Source organism: Xiphophorus couchianus, chromosome 18 (assembly GCF_001444195.1).
Source record: "Xiphophorus couchianus chromosome 18, X_couchianus-1.0, whole genome shotgun sequence".
NCBI lineage: Eukaryota > Metazoa > Chordata > Actinopteri > Cyprinodontiformes > Poeciliidae > Xiphophorus > Xiphophorus couchianus.
In genome coordinates, this window is record NC_040245.1 from 24,448,061 (window position 1) to 24,466,774 (window position 18,714).

At 38.5% G+C, this 18,714-nt stretch overlaps 3 protein-coding genes across 3 annotated transcripts; all 3 read left to right on the forward strand.

Annotated features, from left to right (window-relative positions):
• Positions 1–3,822: 3,822 nt before the first annotated feature.
• On the forward strand, positions 3,823–6,820 carry LOC114162028 (extracellular calcium-sensing receptor-like). The gene is made up of 6 exons (XM_028045774.1): positions 3,823–4,013; positions 4,099–4,387; positions 4,466–5,215; positions 5,328–5,555; positions 5,640–5,763; positions 5,916–6,820. Exons 1-6 carry the CDS (start codon positions 3,823–3,825, stop codon positions 6,818–6,820), a joined length of 2,487 nt encoding a protein of 828 aa, XP_027901575.1.
• Positions 6,821–7,918: 1,098 nt separating this feature from the next.
• On the forward strand, positions 7,919–10,931 carry LOC114162029 (extracellular calcium-sensing receptor-like). Its single transcript, XM_028045775.1, has 6 exons — positions 7,919–8,139; positions 8,224–8,512; positions 8,591–9,340; positions 9,428–9,655; positions 9,748–9,871; positions 10,030–10,931. Exons 1-6 carry the CDS (start codon positions 7,919–7,921, stop codon positions 10,929–10,931), a joined length of 2,514 nt encoding a protein of 837 aa, XP_027901576.1.
• A 2,027-nt stretch (positions 10,932–12,958) lies between these two features.
• Positions 12,959–17,516, forward strand: LOC114161461 (extracellular calcium-sensing receptor-like). The gene is made up of 6 exons (XM_028044743.1): positions 12,959–13,176; positions 13,254–13,533; positions 13,803–14,609; positions 14,754–14,981; positions 15,615–15,738; positions 16,414–17,516. The coding sequence occupies exons 1-6, from the start codon at positions 12,959–12,961 to the stop codon at positions 17,322–17,324; spliced, it is 2,568 nt and encodes an 855-aa protein (XP_027900544.1). The 3' UTR covers positions 17,325–17,516.
• The last annotated feature ends 1,198 nt before the right edge of the window (positions 17,517–18,714 follow it).

An 18,714-nucleotide genomic window follows, 5' to 3' on the forward strand; every position in this document is an offset into this window, starting at 1 on the left:
TTTATCTTGTGAATTCAGTGAAATCTTTTACTGTTGTATTCATAGACATTGTAAACAATTGCTGAGCCAATTTCCACATTCTACAAGATTGGATAAAGGCTCATATAATCAAACGTATCCTATACTTTGAGTTTCGTTCAACATTTCTATGAGCAGCACAGCGAGTTGGTTGAACACTGCTGTTATACTGCATTAATGGCTCCTGGTTAGGTTGAACCTATTTTCTGATACCCTACTTCCTCCCACAGAGAGGAATGTCCAGGATAAGAACATTTTCAGTTCTTGGTGTCTCAATGAACATTTGTGTGAAGCCCAGATTTATTTATTTAGCTTACTGATATTGGTTTGTGCACTGGCAGGGACATTTTCAGTTCCACTCAAGCAAATGAAGGAACAGCAGCTTAGATCACAATCCAAAGAGTGAAAGCTAGTTTTAAACAAATAAACTGAGGGATTTCTTGTCCCTGACTGTAGTTTATCTCTAAGGAATGATAACAATGTGAAACCTGAATTCAAATTCTGGTGAGAAAGTTTTACATTCGGAGGAAGGGATGGATGAATTCGTCTGACATTGCTTATTTACCGTCTTAAGTTGGTAGTAAGCATCTTGATTGGCCCACATCAAGAAGAACTGGTGTTACACATTGAAATGAACACAACAGGCCATAGATACAATATGTAAACAGGCTGGCTTTGCAATTGTACCTTTTGGCCTTTTAATCCTGATTTAAACTTTCAACATCATTTCAACAACTCAATAGCATACAATTGAAAACAGATATTTACAGAAGCTATATAAGAAGACACACATTTTTTCAAACCCAAGGTTGAATGAAGCCATACAATTTAAAAGTCAACTATCCCTAATACCAACCAAATAGAAATGTATTCACATTACGTAACTTTTGCCAGTTGACCAAGATCACAAAGCAACTTTGTAGTGAAAGACAGATGTGTACAAAGTGTCTCTATAGTCATTATTAAACTATGATGCAACCACTCTGAAGGAAAGTTTCCAAGTCAAACTATAAGAAGATTATGTTGTTGGGATTGAACCATGAACTCTACAGAGGGTTTGTAGGCTTGTTATTGGAAAGTACATGTAAGTCACAATCATGCCCAAGGCACATGTACCGTTTGTTTTTCTAAATCAGTTCCCAAAAGACCTAACAAAGCAGGTCTAAGATGTTTCACAAATTAGGCCTCTCTAAAAATATTCAAACAACAATTTCCTTCTTAATTAATGAAGGGACTGAAAGGCACTTAGGATGACCTCTAAACATCCCTCAGGCCAGTAAATGAGAAAAACATCAAATTAAATACCACATGGCTCACTGCTTAACAATTGTTTTTAACTTTTTTATTTTGATCAGTTGACAGAAATGCAACTTTAGGTCCCTTGTCAGTTTCCAAATTTCAAAGTGAAGTGACATGTTGGGTAAAGTAGTAAGAAATAAACTTTTTATGTGGACAGAAATCCACATTTAAAAAAAAATAATATTAGGCCTAAATACAAGAAGACGTTTATCTGGTACATATGAACTGCATTAACCAAATATATCTGTTGGAAATCTATAAATATAATGTAATGTAATGAGACCAACTTAAATGATCGTAAATGCAAGTGGATGAGCATAGGAAAACGCTTTATTGAATTTAAAATAAGATATATCTGCATTTTTATTCAAAAGAATCCATTATTGATAGGCTACCACCCATGAAAAGCTATTAATAATAACTGCCAAGTGAAAGGAGTAAGATTGTTGTTATTGACAAACTTTTTTGTAATCTTTGAACTCCAAAGAAATAGTCACTGAAAAATATATATAGCTCTGGAAAAAAAGACCACTGCACTTAACCCCGTTGAAACCCTCATGATTATTCATGAGTTAAAACATTAGTATTGTTGTTTCTAAATGAATATCAACTTAATTTTTTTTTTTTTTTTGCATTATTTGAGGTCTGAAAGCATTGTATCTTTTTCATTATTTTTGACTATTTCTAATTTTCTGCAAATAAAAACTAAATGCTTGCTTGGAATTTCGGAGACGTGTTGTCAGTAGTTCATAGAATAAAAGGACAATGTTCACTTTACTAGAAAAACATCCACCTATAAAAAGTAAAATCAAAAAAACTGATGATTTTAAGTGGTCTCCAAATTTTTTCCAGAGCTGCATATAAAAGCACAACATTTATATATATATATATATATATATATATATATATATATATATATATATAATTGTGTTTTAATGTGAAAAATCAAATATCAGAAAGTGTTAAAAAGTCTAAGATGTTTTTTCTACTCCAGGGGACGTTTTTTATGACATCATCAGAGATAGACAGGGCAAACAATGAAGCGTGCACCCCCCACCCCTACCCCCACACACACATCCTTAAGGAGAATTTAGAGATATCAATCAAACAGACAGTCTTGATTTTGGACTGTGGAGTACCTGGAGAGAACCCACTCATGCACAGGCAGAACCTGCAAACTCCACGCAGAAAGAATTTGGGCCCGGATTCGAACCAGTTGTTCGACACAAAAAATGTTCCAGCAACGTCAATTTGTGGAGCATGTTTCACAGACAAAACCATCAAAAAGTATAGAAAACCAATAAAATATCTTTAAGAAAATCACTAAGTGATGCTGGGCATGCATGCTGGAGGCAAGAGAAAAGTAAAAAACAAACTTTAATTCACACAGAAGTTAATTATGATGCACATTAACATTTACTGCAACTAAAATCTTGCAAATCCACCAGGCTTAGATTTGTTTTAGAGCTTTTTTCTTAGTTCTGTGGTCTATTTCCACTGTCTTTCTCTGAGTCAGCCATCTAGCTCAGCTACTCTGCAGTCTCCAGAAAAGGACATGCATGAACCTGACAAACTAATTATATGTGATCTTTGGAAAACATGCAACCATGTAGAAGGAAATAGACTTTTTCTTTCTTCAAGACTGTTTCTTTTTCATAGAGGGAATAGTATGAACAACTATCCTTGAAGATAAAATCGCATTGTGCTGCAGCTGCTTTTCCATTGTATTTGTAGCTCAACCACACCAGGAAAAATGACCAATATAATAATTTAATCTGACTTAGTTGCAGAGACAAATATTTTAGCTAATCACATGAGAAATGTCTTAATAGATCTTGGTTCTTGGATCTATCCAGTAGCCCAAACATGGGTTAGGCAATGCTTTATATTATACATTTATTTCCTCTCAAAATCTCCTGACACACAATTCAGCTGACATTGTTATAGCAAAAGCATTACGTTAGAAACAATACAGTGTTTTTGGATACCTCTGTTGTGGGACCAGAGTAGGTTGGTTGAGTTCATTTTGAATTATCTGTCTTCTAGCCTCCTGGGTTCACATTTAACTGTTAACAGCTAGTGTACATAACTATCATTTGTTCTCATCTTCACTTGAAATTTGTCTTTAATTTTTTTCAGTACCCGTCATGGAAAGAAAAGGAGAATTTGATGATCATAGTTGCTGATTTATTATTGTAAATATGAAGTTAGTTTGTCCGTTTAGGTTCCTGTCAGTTAATGACAATGCATTTTATAACTTGTCACTTTTTTTTGTATAAATAACTAAATCTCAATTGTGTTATTCCTAAAAGCACAATACGTTTTTTGTTTTTTTTATGTTGTTAGTTCCAACCAGGGCCGTCCCACATGTCTGATTGGTCAGTATGAAGGTAGGGCGCCCTAGTGTGGGTTATATTCATGAACAAAACCCGTTTCTGGGGTGGCTCTTCTCTCGCTGTATCCAGCCAAATAAACATGTCACCAGGTACAACAGTACTTACTCTGATGGGGCTAATAGAAGCATGTGTCACAGTGGGGGAGCCAGATTCTCTCTGCCAGATACGGGGGAGTCCAGAGTTTCCTGTACTGTCTAAAGAAGGAGACGTGATGATCGGAGGTGCCTTTTCCATCCACAGCAAAATCACGCAACCTTCATTTTCCTTTACAGAGAGACCAACAGCTTATAAATGTAGCAGGTGATTTTGAGCTCTAAGCAATGTGTTGCAAGATTTTCTTCTCTTAAGTAAACTGAATATTGCACTTTGCTGCTTTTTCTTTCAGTATTAACCTAAGGGAGTTTCGATTTGCCCAGTCTATGATATTTGCAATTGAGGAAATAAACACTAAAAAGGATCTCCTTCCCAATATTTCTATCGGATATCGGATTTATGACAACTGTGCATCAACATTATCCTCAATGCGTGCAGCGATGGCTCTGATGAACGGCCATGAGCTGACTTTGGGAAATAGCTGCTCTGGTCAGTCAGCGGTTCATGCTATCATTGGAGAGTCTGAATCTTCTTCAACCATTGTCCTTTCTCGCACTACTGGACCGTTTCAAATTCCAGTGGTAAGAGTGATCCTAATCAGTTTTTATGTCTTTTTGTTCTTTATTGTGCAGTTTTCTGTTCTGTTTGTCTGTCAACAGATAAGTCATTCAGCCACCTGCGAGTGCTTGAGCAGTAGGAAGGAGTATCCCGCTTTCTTTCGAACTATTGTCAGTGATCTTTATCAAAGCCGTGCCCTTGTGCAGCTTGTCAAACACTTTGGCTGGACCTGGGTCGGAGCGGTCAACAGTGACAACGACTATGGCAACAATGGGGTGGCCATCTTCCTTTCTGCGGCCCAAGAGGAAGGAGTTTGTGTGGAGTACACAGAGAAATTCGACAGAGCAGAGCCGGAGAAACTCCTGAAAGTGGTAGAGGTGATCAAAAAGAGCACCGCTCGAGTGATTGTTGGCTTTCTTTCCCATGTGGAAATGAATAACCTGCTGGAGCAGTTGAGTCTCCACAACATCACGGGACGCCAGTTCATCGGCGTGGAGGCCTGGATCACTGCGGACAGCCTTGTGACTCCCACTAGCTTTAGTGTGCTGGGCGGTGCACTAGGCTTTGCAGTGCAAAAGGCCAACATCAGTGGCCTGGAGGATTTTCTAGTTAGAGATTTCTGGGAAACAGAATATCTGTGCAATGAGACAAACAGTGAAAGTGTTGCGAGAACTTGCAAAGAGAATCCAGATCTGTTTCAGCTTAAAGGTCATGATGATGATTTGGAGATGTTGAGATACCCCACTAATATTTACAAAGCCATCTATGCAGTAGCTCATTCTCTCCACAGCATCTTGAAGTGTTCAGAGAAAAAAGGATGTAATAAGGCTCCGGAGATCAAGCCATGGGAGGTAAAAAAAAAAAAGAAATAATAATAAAAACACTGCAAGACTGGAAAGAGTGTCTTTATATACATGTATATAAAGTAATTCTGACAAAAAAGTGATGTCTACTGCATTTTAGGTGGTGGAGGCACTAAAGCATGTGAACTTCACTATAAAGAATGGAGATAGAGTGTGGTTTGATAATACTGGAGCAGCTGTCAACAGATATGAGCTGGTTAACTGGCAGCGTGGATCAGACGGATCCGTTCTCTTTAAACCCGTCGGTTACTATGATGCCTCCCTGCCCTCTGACAAAGCGCTTTCTCTTAACACAGAGGAAATTATATGGTCTGGAGGAGGTAACGAGGTAAAGATCTGACAGCACAATATTGTTTAGAAAATTTGAACAAACTTTAATCACGAGTAACATTTTTTGTTTGTTGGTTTAAAGCTGCCTGTGTCAGTTTGCAGTGAAAGCTGTCGTCCAGGAACCCATAAAGTCCTTCAAAAAGGAAAGCATATGTGCTGCTTTGACTGTGTGCCGTGTCCAGTTGGAGAATTTAGCAACACGTCAGGTAACACAGTCCTAATTCACACCAACGTTCGTGCACACTTTACCTACTTAAGCGTGTGTATCATGTTCAAATTAGCTGCTATACAGTCAGTTATTAATGTTATTAGAATGTGTCTGATGTAAACAGATTGATAATATCACTTTTTGTTACAGATTCTATTGGCTGCAAAAAGTGCCCTGAAGCATATTGGTCCAATCAGAACAGAGATGCATGTTTACCCAAAAACATTGAGTTTCTTTCTTTCACTGAGGTTATGGGCAAGATACTGGTGGTTTTTACTATGTTTGGTTTGCTGCTAACTTTAATAGTAGCCACACTGTTTTTAGTCAATAAGGACACTCCACTGGTGAAAGCCAACAACTCTGAGCTCAGCTTCCTGTTGCTGTTCTCCTTGTCTCTGTGTTTCTTGTGTTCTTTAACCTTTATCGGCCAGCCCACTGAGTGGTCCTGCATGCTGCGGCACACAGCGTTTGGCATCACCTTTGTCCTCTGCATCTCTTGTATTCTTGGGAAAACTATAGTGGTTCTAATGGCCTTTAAAGCCACACTTCCAGGCAGCAATGTGATGAAATGGTTTGGGCCTGCACAGCAGAGACTCACCGTTTTGTTTTTCACATTTATACAGGTCATAATTTGCTTGCTATGGCTAACAATAAAACCCCCCCTTCCTTACAAAAATATGAATTACTATAAGGAGAAGATCATCCTCGAATGCGCTCTGGGATCACCTGTTGGCTTTTGGGCTGTGTTAGGATACGTTGGATTCCTTGCCCTGCTATGTTTTGTCCTTGCTTTCTTGGCCAGAAAGCTGCCAGATACCTTCAATGAGGCCAAACACATCACCTTCAGCATGTTAATTTTCTGTGCGGTCTGGCTCACCTTCATCCCAGCGTATGTCAGCTCTCCTGGAAACCTCACGGTAGCTGTGGAGATATTTGCTATTCTAGCCTCAAGTTATGGGATACTGTTTTGTATATTTGCACCAAAATGCTTTATCCTTGTCCTGAGGCCAGAGCTGAACACAAAGAAACACCTGCTGGGAAAAACACAACGTTAGTTAGTTTCATATGATACACTGTCTTTTCTAGACTTTAAAAAAATCACTTTATTCATTTATGTTTTAGAACTTGCATATTTATTCCCAAAAATTGAAACAATGTGACCAATTTTTATGTAAAAATGTAGCATATTTTCACAGATTCAACTATCTTTGAAAATAAATAAAAACCTTAAGACTCACTGAAGTCAACATAATGTCTCAATACATTTCTGCAATGATTTGAAAGCAGGTTTTTTGATTATTATCCCAGTGGCAGAGATTTCTATTTTAAATAGTCTATAATGCTTTTTCACTCTGGAGGTGGTAAATCTGTGTAGTGTCTGACCACACAACAGGACTTGGGGTGTGCTTGGGAGATATTCTGGAGGCACTGAGTCTGAACAAATGAATTCCAGCGCATGAGGAGATAGGTTGTACCAGGTACTGAAGAGGAACTGAGGTGGAAAGCATGCATGTAATAATAACTCTGTACGATGCATATGTTGGTGGGGGGGGAAACCCAGATATAGGTGTTGTGACCTGTTATCCAGTTCCCTAAAAAAAGCGACCAGAGGTCGGCATATAATCTTCTTCGATTGGGACGTGATTTCCTCATGATTCGGTGGCACTGACTTTGGCTGAAGTTTGAAATAAAAATTGTAACCTTTCAACTTAAGTCTGGCCTGCAGAGTTTTTGTTCCCAAAGCATCACAGCATCAGCACTTTGACGTATGCACCACATCTGGTTAATTTTATGGATGCAGATGCATCTGAGTCATTCACTAAAGTTGATTTTTAACACTTTCTGTGTGAGCTTTAATGTATTAGAAAGCATACATTAAAACAATTAAGTAAAAACTAAAACATTGCTTCAGTTACAGTCATTTCATGAAACTGTCTCATATGATAGCCTATTTTAGAAACGACCAAATTTCTATATATTTTCTATCAAAGCACAATAATCTCAGACAACAACACAATGACAAGTTCCAGCCACAGCCGTCCCACATTTTTTTGATTGGGTGATAAAAAGATAGAGTCTTGTCATCAGCTACTTTAATAAGCAACCATATTGACTTGTGAGACTCTTCCCAGAAAGGAAACACCAAGATAAACATGTCCTCCGTACTCGGAGTCTTTATTTTTATCAGCCTCCTGTTTTCGTGCAATGCAGTCTGGGAGCCTGATTCTCTCTGCCAGATACGGGGACGTCCAGGATTTCCTCTTCTGTCTCAAGAGGGAGACGTGACGATTGGAGGTGTTTTTTCAATCCACAGCAAAATCACACAACCTTCACTTTCCTTTACAGAGAGACCAACACTACTTGCGTGCACCGGGTAATTCTGAACTTTGCACAAAATATTGCATCAACTTTTTGTCTTTGTGAACAGAGTTTTGCATATGTGCTTTTCTATTCTCAGCATTAACCTAAGGGAGTTTCGCTTTGCTCAGACAATGATATTTGCTATTCAAGAAATTAATGAAAATGAGAATATTCTTCCAAATATATCAATTGGATACAGAATTTATGACAACTGTGCATCAACATTATCCTCAATGCGTGCAGCGATGGCTCTGATGAACGGCCATGAGCTGACTTTGGGAAATAGCTGCTCTGGTCAGTCAGCGGTTCATGCTATCATTGGAGAGTCTGAATCTTCTTCAACCATTGTCCTTTCTCGCACTACTGGACCGTTTCAAATTCCAGTGGTAAGAGTGATCCTAACCAGTTTTTATATCTTTTTGTTTTTTATTGTGCAGTTTTCTGTTCTGTTTGTCTGTCAACAGATAAGTCATTCAGCCACCTGTGAGTGCTTGAGCAGTAGGAAGGAGTATCCCTCTTTTTTTCGAACCATTGCAAGTGATCTTTATCAAAGCCGTGCCCTTGTGCAGCTTGTCAAACACTTTGGCTGGACCTGGGTCGGAGCGGTCAACAGTGACAGCGATTATGGCAACAATGGGGTGGCCATCTTCCTTTCGGCGGCCCAAGAGGAAGGAGTTTGTGTGGAGTACACAGAGAAATTCGACAGAGCAGAGCCGGAGAAACTCCTGAAAGTGGTAGAGGTGATCAAAAAGAGCACCGCTCGAGTGATTGTTGGCTTTCTTGCCCATGTGGAAATGAATAACCTGCTGGAGCAGTTGAGCCTCCACAACATCACGGGACGCCAGTTCATCGGCGTGGAGGCCTGGATCACTGCGGACAGCCTTGTGACTCCCACTAGCTTTAGTGTGCTGGGCGGTGCACTAGGCTTTGCAGTGCAAAAGGCCAACATCAGTGGCCTGGAGGATTTTCTAGTTAGAGATTTCTGGGAAACAGAATATCTGTGCAATGAGACAAACACGGAGACCACGCAAAAACCTTGCAAAGCCAATCAGGATTTAATGGAGCTCAGTGATAAAGATGATGATGTGGAAGAGCTAAGGTACTCCACTAATATCTATAAAGCCGTCTATGCCATATCACATTCTCTGCACAGCATTTTGAAGTGTACAGAGGGTCAAGGATGTAAAAAGACGGTGGAAATTAAGCCATGGGAGGTATAAAAATAAATCATTACTCTTGTACTGTTTGGACTCCAGGTGTAACTAACAATGTTGAAATAAGCAGTGTCGATTGCTCTTTAGGTAGTAGAAGCTCTAAAGAACGTGAACTTCACTGTTAAGAATGGGGACAGAGTGTGGTTTGATCAAACTGGAGCTGCCGTTGCCAGGTATGAGGTGGTGAACTGGCAACGTGGAACAGATGGATCGGTTCAGTTTAGACCTGTTGGCTACTATGACGCTTCATTACCCTCTGGCAAAAGGTTTATTCTTAACACAGACGCTATAATGTGGCCAGGGGGAAGAAAAGAGGTAAAGGTTTTTCTTGACAATAAAATCTGATCACACTTGTAAAAATATTTAACAAAATCCCTTTTTTTTTTAAATCATGTTTATTATTACAGCTGCCTGTGTCAGTTTGCAGTGAAAGCTGTCGTCCAGGAACCCATAAAGTCCTTCAAAAAGGAAAACCCGTGTGCTGCTTTGACTGTGTGCCGTGTCCAGTTGGAGAATTTAGCAACACGTCAGGTACCACAGACATAAATTACAGTAAAATGTGCACACAATTTGCCTGCCACAGCGTGTGTATTATGTTGAAACTAGCGATGATACAGTCATTTGTAAATATTGTTAGAGTGCGACTTATTGAACTGCAATAATAAAAAAAACCATTATTTTTATTACAGATTCTATTGACTGCGAAATGTGCCCTGAAGCATATTGGTCCAATCAGAACAGAGATGCATGTTTACCAAAAGAAATTGAGTTTCTCTCTTTTACTGAAGTTATGGGCCAAATATTGATATTTTTCACTTTGTTCGGTGTTGTGCTAACTTTAACAGCAGCCACACTGTTTTTAGTCAATAAGGACACTCCACTGGTGAAAGCCAACAACTCTGAGCTCAGCTTCCTGTTGCTGTTCTCCTTGTCTCTGTGTTTCTTGTGTTCTTTAACCTTTATCGGCCAGCCCACTGAGTGGTCCTGCATGCTGCGGCACACAGCGTTTGGCATCACCTTTGTCCTCTGCATCTCTTGTGTTCTTGGGAAAACTATAGTGGTTCTAATGGCCTTTAAAGCCACACTTCCAGGCAGCAATGTGATGAAATGGTTTGGGCCTGCACAGCAGAGACTCACCGTTTTGTTTTTCACATTTATACAGGTCATAATTTGCTTGCTATGGCTAACAATAAAACCCCCCCTTCCTTACAAAAATATGAATTACTATAAGGAGAAGATCATCCTCGAATGCGCTCTGGGATCACCTGTTGGCTTTTGGGCTGTGTTAGGATACGTTGGATTCCTTGCCCTGCTATGTTTTGTCCTTGCTTTCTTGGCCAGAAAGCTGCCAGATACCTTCAATGAGGCCAAACACATCACCTTCAGCATGTTAATTTTCTGTGCGGTCTGGCTCACCTTCATCCCAGCGTATGTCAGCTCTCCTGGAAACCTCACGGTAGCTGTGGAGATATTTGCTATTCTAGCCTCAAGTTATGGGATACTGTTTTGTATATTTGCACCAAAATGCTTTATCCTTGTCCTGAGGCCAGAGCTGAACACAAAGAAACACCTGCTGGGAAAAACACGTTAGTTAGTTTCATATGATACAAAGTCTTTTCTTTGCCATTACAAATTTAGCAGTTTCTTCATGTTATAGGGACTGTACAGTATATCTTTTTACAAAAAAGATGAATAGGTCTTTTTTTTGTAATGTGAAATGTACTGTAATGCTACAAAAATATTTTCTATTGTACACAATATTCTCTTTTTTATTTTTTCATTTTACAGCAGGTTGTAGTTGAAGGTCCTCCATTATAAAAAAAAACTTAATGATATCTCTCTTTCTGTTTTGTAAAACATTATCATAAAACTGTAAGCAATGATTTTTTTTAATTAACCTTAAAACCTAAATAGATCAGAATACTGTACAAAACCAGTGTCAAACATAAAATAACACAGTGACACAGGTTATTTTTTTGTTCCTCTATTTAACTACAGCATGGAGTAATGATGGGTAACTTTCTTCTTTTGCTGAATAACCCTGGCATTCTCACAGAGTTACAAAAAGAGGAAAATAGATACACCAAGCCAGAAATTATCCAAATCCCTGCCAAAATTAAGGCTGAAGGAATGTTTTCATTTTACAAAAAATATTTCTTCTGACTGGAAGTAATAGTAGTTTCTTGGAGTGGCCTAAACAAAGTCCTGACATGAATCTGATGGATAATCTGCTGAGGGAATAATCTGTAAAGAATGCCTTGAAGCTTCATTTTACAAAGACATACGATGAATTATATCATTGGGACATTTTAAAAAGCTGGTCAACAATTATAAAAGATTTTTCGGTCATCAGAAAATAGAGTGTAAATAATTTTTGTCTGTTAATAAAATGTGAATGAAAACGATTAAAACTTTTTTAAAAAGACTCCTTGGCATCCTTTTCTTGTGTTTTGGGAGGTGGAGGGGGTGGAGGGTTGCATGTCCTATTAACATTTAAACAGCTTTCTTGGTTGAATGAAAATAATTTAACATTTAAATATTCCATGAATATGAATAATGTAATAATTATCTAAATTGCATGAAAAATACCAAATATAATCACACGTGTTTTTTCTCAATTGGATTGAAGAACTGAATTTATTGAATTTAAAAATTAAAACAAGGCAGATTGTCTATGAAACGATAAAAGGTCTTAACACTTACTGCTTAACTTGAATTGTATTTTCTAAAATGAAATTTCTAAAAATTTTAGAAATTTTCTCTTCAATCTCTTGTTGAAGAGATTTGTTAATCTCTTCAACTTGCCAGCTAAAATTGTAGCCAATACCTTCTTACTAATTGTAGACACTCAATACATTCCTGGGAGATTCTAAACATGGTGCAGGAAAAAAACAATACAAAAAACAACAAAAGTTAGGAGTTAAATTACAAACTGTTAATCTGTAAAGATTTTGTTTTCTCCGAGGAACCTGGGTAGGTCAATAGACTTCACAAAATAGCATTGTGTCCTGTTTTTGTTTTATTGTTTCCAGAGCCTCCAGGTAAGCTATTCGTTTAGTCAGTCATCTTACTTGTTAGGCCAGGGATTTAATTGTTTCTGATAAGGACACAGTCAATGTGAAAAGCACAATTTCTGTAAAGTCCATGATTTCACAACACATCCGTACTCAATGCAATTGACGGAAACTGTTAATGTTACAATGTGTGATGAAGGCAAAGTGGGAAAGCTTAAGAAAAGTCAAACAAACAAAAAAATCCAACTTCTTAAACATGTTTTAACGTTCTTGTACGTATCTCTAAAAGAAAGCCTGCTTTTGGAAATATATTTTTACAATGACTCGTAGAGTCATGATTGCATCACAAAAGGTTGTTATGGGGAAAAAAAAGTCTCTCTAACAAGTAATGCTATTCTTGTCTATTCTTGATTTAGCACCTTGGAAATATTTCATGTCAAATCAAATGTAAGTTGAATCATGACATACATGATTTGATGAGGATCACCAGCATCATCATCATCATCGTCGTCATCATCATCATGTGTATAAATACAAAGCCCATCCTCTTACAGAAATAAATCACCTTGACACTAACAGAAGAAGTCGCTAGGACTGAATTAAGATGGGTGATTGGATTTGCGTAATATCACTGTTGATTGTCATTCTGCGATTCTTTAAGGCGGAGAACGACAGTTCCTGTGAGATGTACGGAAGCCCAGAGGTATCTCTCTTATCAAAGGAAGGAGATTTCATTATTGGTGGGGCTTTTTCCATCTATAGTCAAACCTCAGTGTCCTCACTCTCAGCATTCGAAACACCAGAACCTTTCAAATGCTCCAGGTAAGCGTACTTTTATTCTGGAATTTTATTTCGTGTCCACGAATGTAAAACACTTTTTTTATTCCCCTTTTTTTCAGGATCAATCTCAGAGAATTTCGTTTTGTGCAAACAATGATGTTTGCCATTGAAGAAATTAACAACAGCAGCGAACTGCTTCCCGATGTTTCCGTTGGGTACAGGATATTTGATAGTTGCGGTTCAACACTGCCTTCAACACGGGCAGCAATGGGTCTGATGAACGGAGAGGAAAACACCTGGAGTAAAAACTGTTCTTCTGTTCATGCCGTCATCGGAGCCTCCGAATCCTCCTCAACAATTGCAATGCAACAGATTTCCGGGGTTTTCCAAATACCTATGGTATATATCATTTATTTTCATGATATTCCGGTCCAATACACCTGGCACAAAATTACCTTCTGGCTTTGATATTTTATATCATGAAAATAAAAATTCTAAAATAGCTGCTGTGAGATGTAATTTTAGTAATGCCACGGTTGTTTGCTGTGAAGAAAATAAGATTTAAGTTAGATGTTTAAGCGCTTTTATCACGCTAGATAAACCTGATACAAAATCTATTACTTTAATTTCTTATGGTTTCTGACTTTTCTCTGTTTTGTTTCCAATAGATCAGCCATTTTGCGACATGTGCTTGTCTCAGTAACAGAAAGGAGTATCCTTTTTTCTTCAGAACCATTCCCAGTGACTACTATCAGAGCAGAGCGCTGGCCAAACTGGTAAAACACTTCGGCTGGACGTGGGTCGGGGCAGTAAGAAGTGATAATGACTACGGTAACAATGGGATGGCGACTTTTATTGAAGCCGCGAATCAGGAGGGGATTTGTGTCGAATACTCTGAAGCCATCTCAAGGACTGGCTCCAGAGAGAATGTGGAGAGGGTTGTCAGGGTGATCCGCAGAGGTACAGCGAGTGTTTTAGTTGCATTCCTGGCCCAGGGTGAAATGGATGTTCTGCTCGACGAAGTTCTGACACAGAATTTAACTGGGTTGCAGTGGGTCGGCAGTGAATCCTGGATCACAGCAAATTACTTGGCTAAGAAGAGGTACGCTGGGATTTTAACTGGGTCGCTGGGCTTTGCAATAAGAAAGGCAAAAATCTCAGGCCTGCTAGATTTTCTCTTGAAGGTGAACCCAGGTCAGGACCCCCAAAGTAACCTGCTGAGAGAGTTCTGGGAAACAACATTTGGGTGCAGTTTCGGGTCCAGTACACCTGGCACAAAATCATGTTCTGGCTTTGAGAGACTTCAAGATGCAAATAACGCTTTCACAGATGTGTCAGAGCTGAGGATATCCAACTGCGTGTACAAGGCTGTGTATGCTGTTGCTCATGCCTTGCATAGTTTGCTGAAATGTGGACCAAGTGGCGACTCGGTGTCTCACTCGTGCATCTTAAAGGATAATTCAGAACAAAGACAGGTGAAAGCATACCTTGGAAAATTTATGGCTGCTTTTGTTTTCTTTTATTTAGTTTAGTTTTGCTTTTTAGTTGAAATATCAGGGTTTTTATTTATGTTTTTTTGTAAATTTGTGTACTGTTGTTTCCTTTTTCTCTGCGGACAGGTTGCAGAACAGCTCCAGAAGGTAAATTTTACACTACAGTCTGGGGAGCAAGTGTATTTCGATGACAATGGGGATCCCGCAGCAACCTATGAGCTCGTGAACTGGCAGAGAAACCATGCAGGAGACGTTGTGTTCATGACTGTAGGGAAGTATGATGCGTCACAACCAAACTGGAACCAGTTTACCATGAACAAAGTGAAAATAACATGGGCCGCAGAATCCTGGGAGGTAGAAATCAATTTTTGACTACTGTTGACGATTACTTGGTAGCACTTTATTTGAAGGGGTGTGCACAAGACTGACATAGCATCTGTCATGACCATGAAGGAGTCTTCATGAATGTTTGTGACTGTTGTCTTGAAGTGTCATTTGATAAATAATGACACTTTTATTGCAGAGTTGATACTTTTAATGGGCATTTAGTGCAAATTTTAATAGAACTTTGCATTCAAAGGGTCAATGTTGACCAAATAATGCAGGGTTATACGCAAATAATATGCTTTTAATGGACTTTTAATGCAACTTTTAGTGCAACTTTGCATTTAAAGTGTCAGCATTTATGGAATGAAATAATATAAATCTTTATCTGTAGAATATCACAGTTAGGAACTCAGGTGTTTGGTGGTTACAAATTGAAGCAATGATTGTTAAACTATTAATTGCAAAAAGACAAAATATCTCAAAAATTGTCTAGCAGTTTAGATATTGTTGAAAAAATTAATTCACAACTTATATAGACTTTCCAGTCCTTTGTTAAATGTGCAATCCTCAGGGTATCAACATATTTGATTAAATGCTAAATATGAAAGTACGTTCAAGTCACTGCTATTCATTTCAGGTTGAATTTTGCTTTTGTTCCAGAAGCCGCTGTCTGTCTGCAGTGAGAACTGTCTGCCAGGTTTCCGTCAGGCGATAATGAAAGGCAAACCCATCTGCTGCTTCTCCTGTGTTCCCTGCGCGGGTGGAGAAATCAGCAACACCAACAGTGAGCAACAAAATGTATCTCTACTTTCTGCTTTTAATTTAAAGAGAGAACCCAGGTTACTATGTAAAACTTATACCGTATTTTTCGGACTATAAGCCGCTACTTTTTTCCCCACACTTTGAACCATGCGGCTTATGACCCGGTGCGGCTTTTCTGTGGATTTTTCTTCAACCACCAGGGGGGGGCTCTTCAGCAGGAAGTGAATCATTGGAAGTCAAACTTGGGAATCAAAGAAGAAAGTGCTGATTTTCATTTAGAACAAACACATGCTAGCAGCAGGCATGACGGAGAAATGGTTTCAAACTCATACCCCGTCACCATGGAAACAACAGAAAGAAGTTCATATGATGCAGATTTTAAGTTGAAGGTTATCGATCTGGCAGTACAGATCGATAGACACTGCACGTAAGCGTGGCATGAACGAATCGAGGGTTCGGCTTTGGAGACGCAGGGCTGCTTCCTTAATAGCAGATTTGTTAATCTACCACCGAGAGCAGCGGAGATACCAGCGGCTTATATATGTACGTTTCCAGTTTTAAAAAAAACCCAAAAGCTTTGTGGGTGCGGCTTATAGGGAGGTGTGCTCTATAGTCCGGAAAATACAGTACTTCTTTCACAAATGAAGCATTTTACAGAGTCAACCTCTTTTTTTCTTTTCATATTTTTCCTGATCAGATTCTGCAGAGTGCTCTCAGTGTCCGTCGGAGTACTGGTCGAATGTCAACCACAGCAAATGTGTTCCAAAGGTGATTGAGTTCCTGTCATATGGAGAGACTATGGGGGCCCTCCTAACTGCCTTCTCGCTGTGCGGAGCCAGTTTAACACTTGTGGTCTTGTGCGTGTTTTTCCGGTTTCGGCACACGCCACTCGTCAAAGCCAGTAATTCTGAGCTGAGCTTCCTGCTCCTCTTCTCCTTGACTCTGTGTTTCCTCTGCTCTCTGGCTTTCATCGGCCAGCCCACTGCATGGTCCTGCATGCTCCGTCATACAGCTTGTGGCGTAGCTTTTGCTCTGTGCATCTCATGTATTCTTGCTAAAACGATAACCGTGGTGATGGCCTTTAAAGCTAAAAGACCAGCAAACATGTTTCCTCAGTGCTCAGCTCCACTTCAGAGAACGAGCGTCATTGGGTGTACTTTAATTCAAGTGTTTATTTGTGTCATATGGTTAGCTTTTGCTCCGCCATTTCCACACAAGAATATAGTTTACGCCAATGAAAAGATTATTCTACAGTGTTTCCTTGGTTCACCTTTAGCGTTTTGGGTTGTGATGGCATATATAGGATTTCTGGCTCTACTCTGCTTTATCTTGGCTTTTTTAGGCCGGAAGTTGCCTGATAACTTTAATGAAGCTAAATTCATTACCTTCAGCATGCTGATATTTAGTGCTGTCTGGCTCACATTCATCCCAGCATATGTCAGCTCTCCTGGTAAGTTTACTGTAGCAGTAGAGATATTTGCAATTCTAGCCTCCAGCTTTGGCTTGCTTTTCTGTATTTTTGCACCAAAATGTTATATTTTGCTACTGAAACCTGAGAGGAATACTAAAAAACATTTGATGGGACGAAATCAGTCAAGAACACAATGAAAGAATAGTTGGAGTGTTACAAACAAAAGAGTTAATTTAGTAAACTTTAGTTATCTACTAATAAAGTAGATTGACTATAACAGTGGTTCCCAAAGATTGTCTGGGCCCCCCTATTGGTTACAATAAAATTCCCCCCCAAAAAGAAAAAAGAAAATCAACTGGGCACACACATCCTTCAACCAGACATAAACCTATACACATATTTTGTTTTCAAACTCCACTGAAGTTTATTTCACACTTCAGGTTGCAACAAAACACACTACAAACCATCTTTACAGTGAAACACTTTTGTGTAAATGTTCTTTTTTTTCATTCATCCATACCGCTTCCCCCGCGCCCCTTGTAATGGCATTGTCATCATAAACATATGAAAAATTAATACATTTAAATTTTATTGCTGTGGCATAATGTAACAGAAAGAAATTTATATAATCTCATATTTAATTATCCCAATAATTCAGCAAATTAATATCCCACAAGTTTGGGGCATTTATCGATTTTAAATTTCAGTCTTGTATGAATTTCATACTGGTATTCTAATATGATTCACACAGTGGCACAGTTGGTAGCAGCCCAGGCTCCAGATGAACTAAGCAGGGGTGGGGGGTGCATGGCTTGTTCTGGGTGGGAGCAGGAGTCAGGCGTTTTGTTCAGCATAAATGCACAAATAAAAGTTTAGGTAAAATGAAAACAACATTTTGTTAATGTAAAATAAACTACAATGACAGAAACAGTGACATGTTAGTGTCCATGAATCTCCAGAAAATGCTGAGGAATTATGCTCAGATTAGCATAAACGTTAGATCATATGTTGTTGATATATCAGAACCTTAATTTGTCCTGATTCTAAATTTGAGCTTCTGTGTTTGCTTTTGGATTTGGCATTGTTTTTGAACCAGAGGGAAAAAAGTCTTTCCATGGAATTTCGGGGTTGCTCTGAAATTTGTTTTAAGTATTTTATTTGTTATATGATTTCTGTAATTATATATACATTTACAGACATATGTAAATAAATATTTGTAATTTTTTAGCTTCATTTATATGGAGGAATCTGTGGTGAGTGGGCTTCTGTATTTTAAGTTACATTTATATAATCCTAGATCCAACCTATGCAAGCACACTTAGTATAAAAATATTGCTTTTAAAATGATCCGTTCAAGTTCAAATTAAATACAAATGGAGAAAAAAGGCATCGATTTTTAAAGATCTTGAAAGACAACATATAAAATACATATCGAAATATGATTACAATTGTGTTTCTACTTTATAGATTTGAAGTAGTGTAGAAAAAGTTATGAATACTAAAAAAAAAACAAAGCAAGTGAATTGACTGGATTAGAGGACCATAACCATCATCATCTCCTCCAGAAGTATAAAGCACAACCTCATA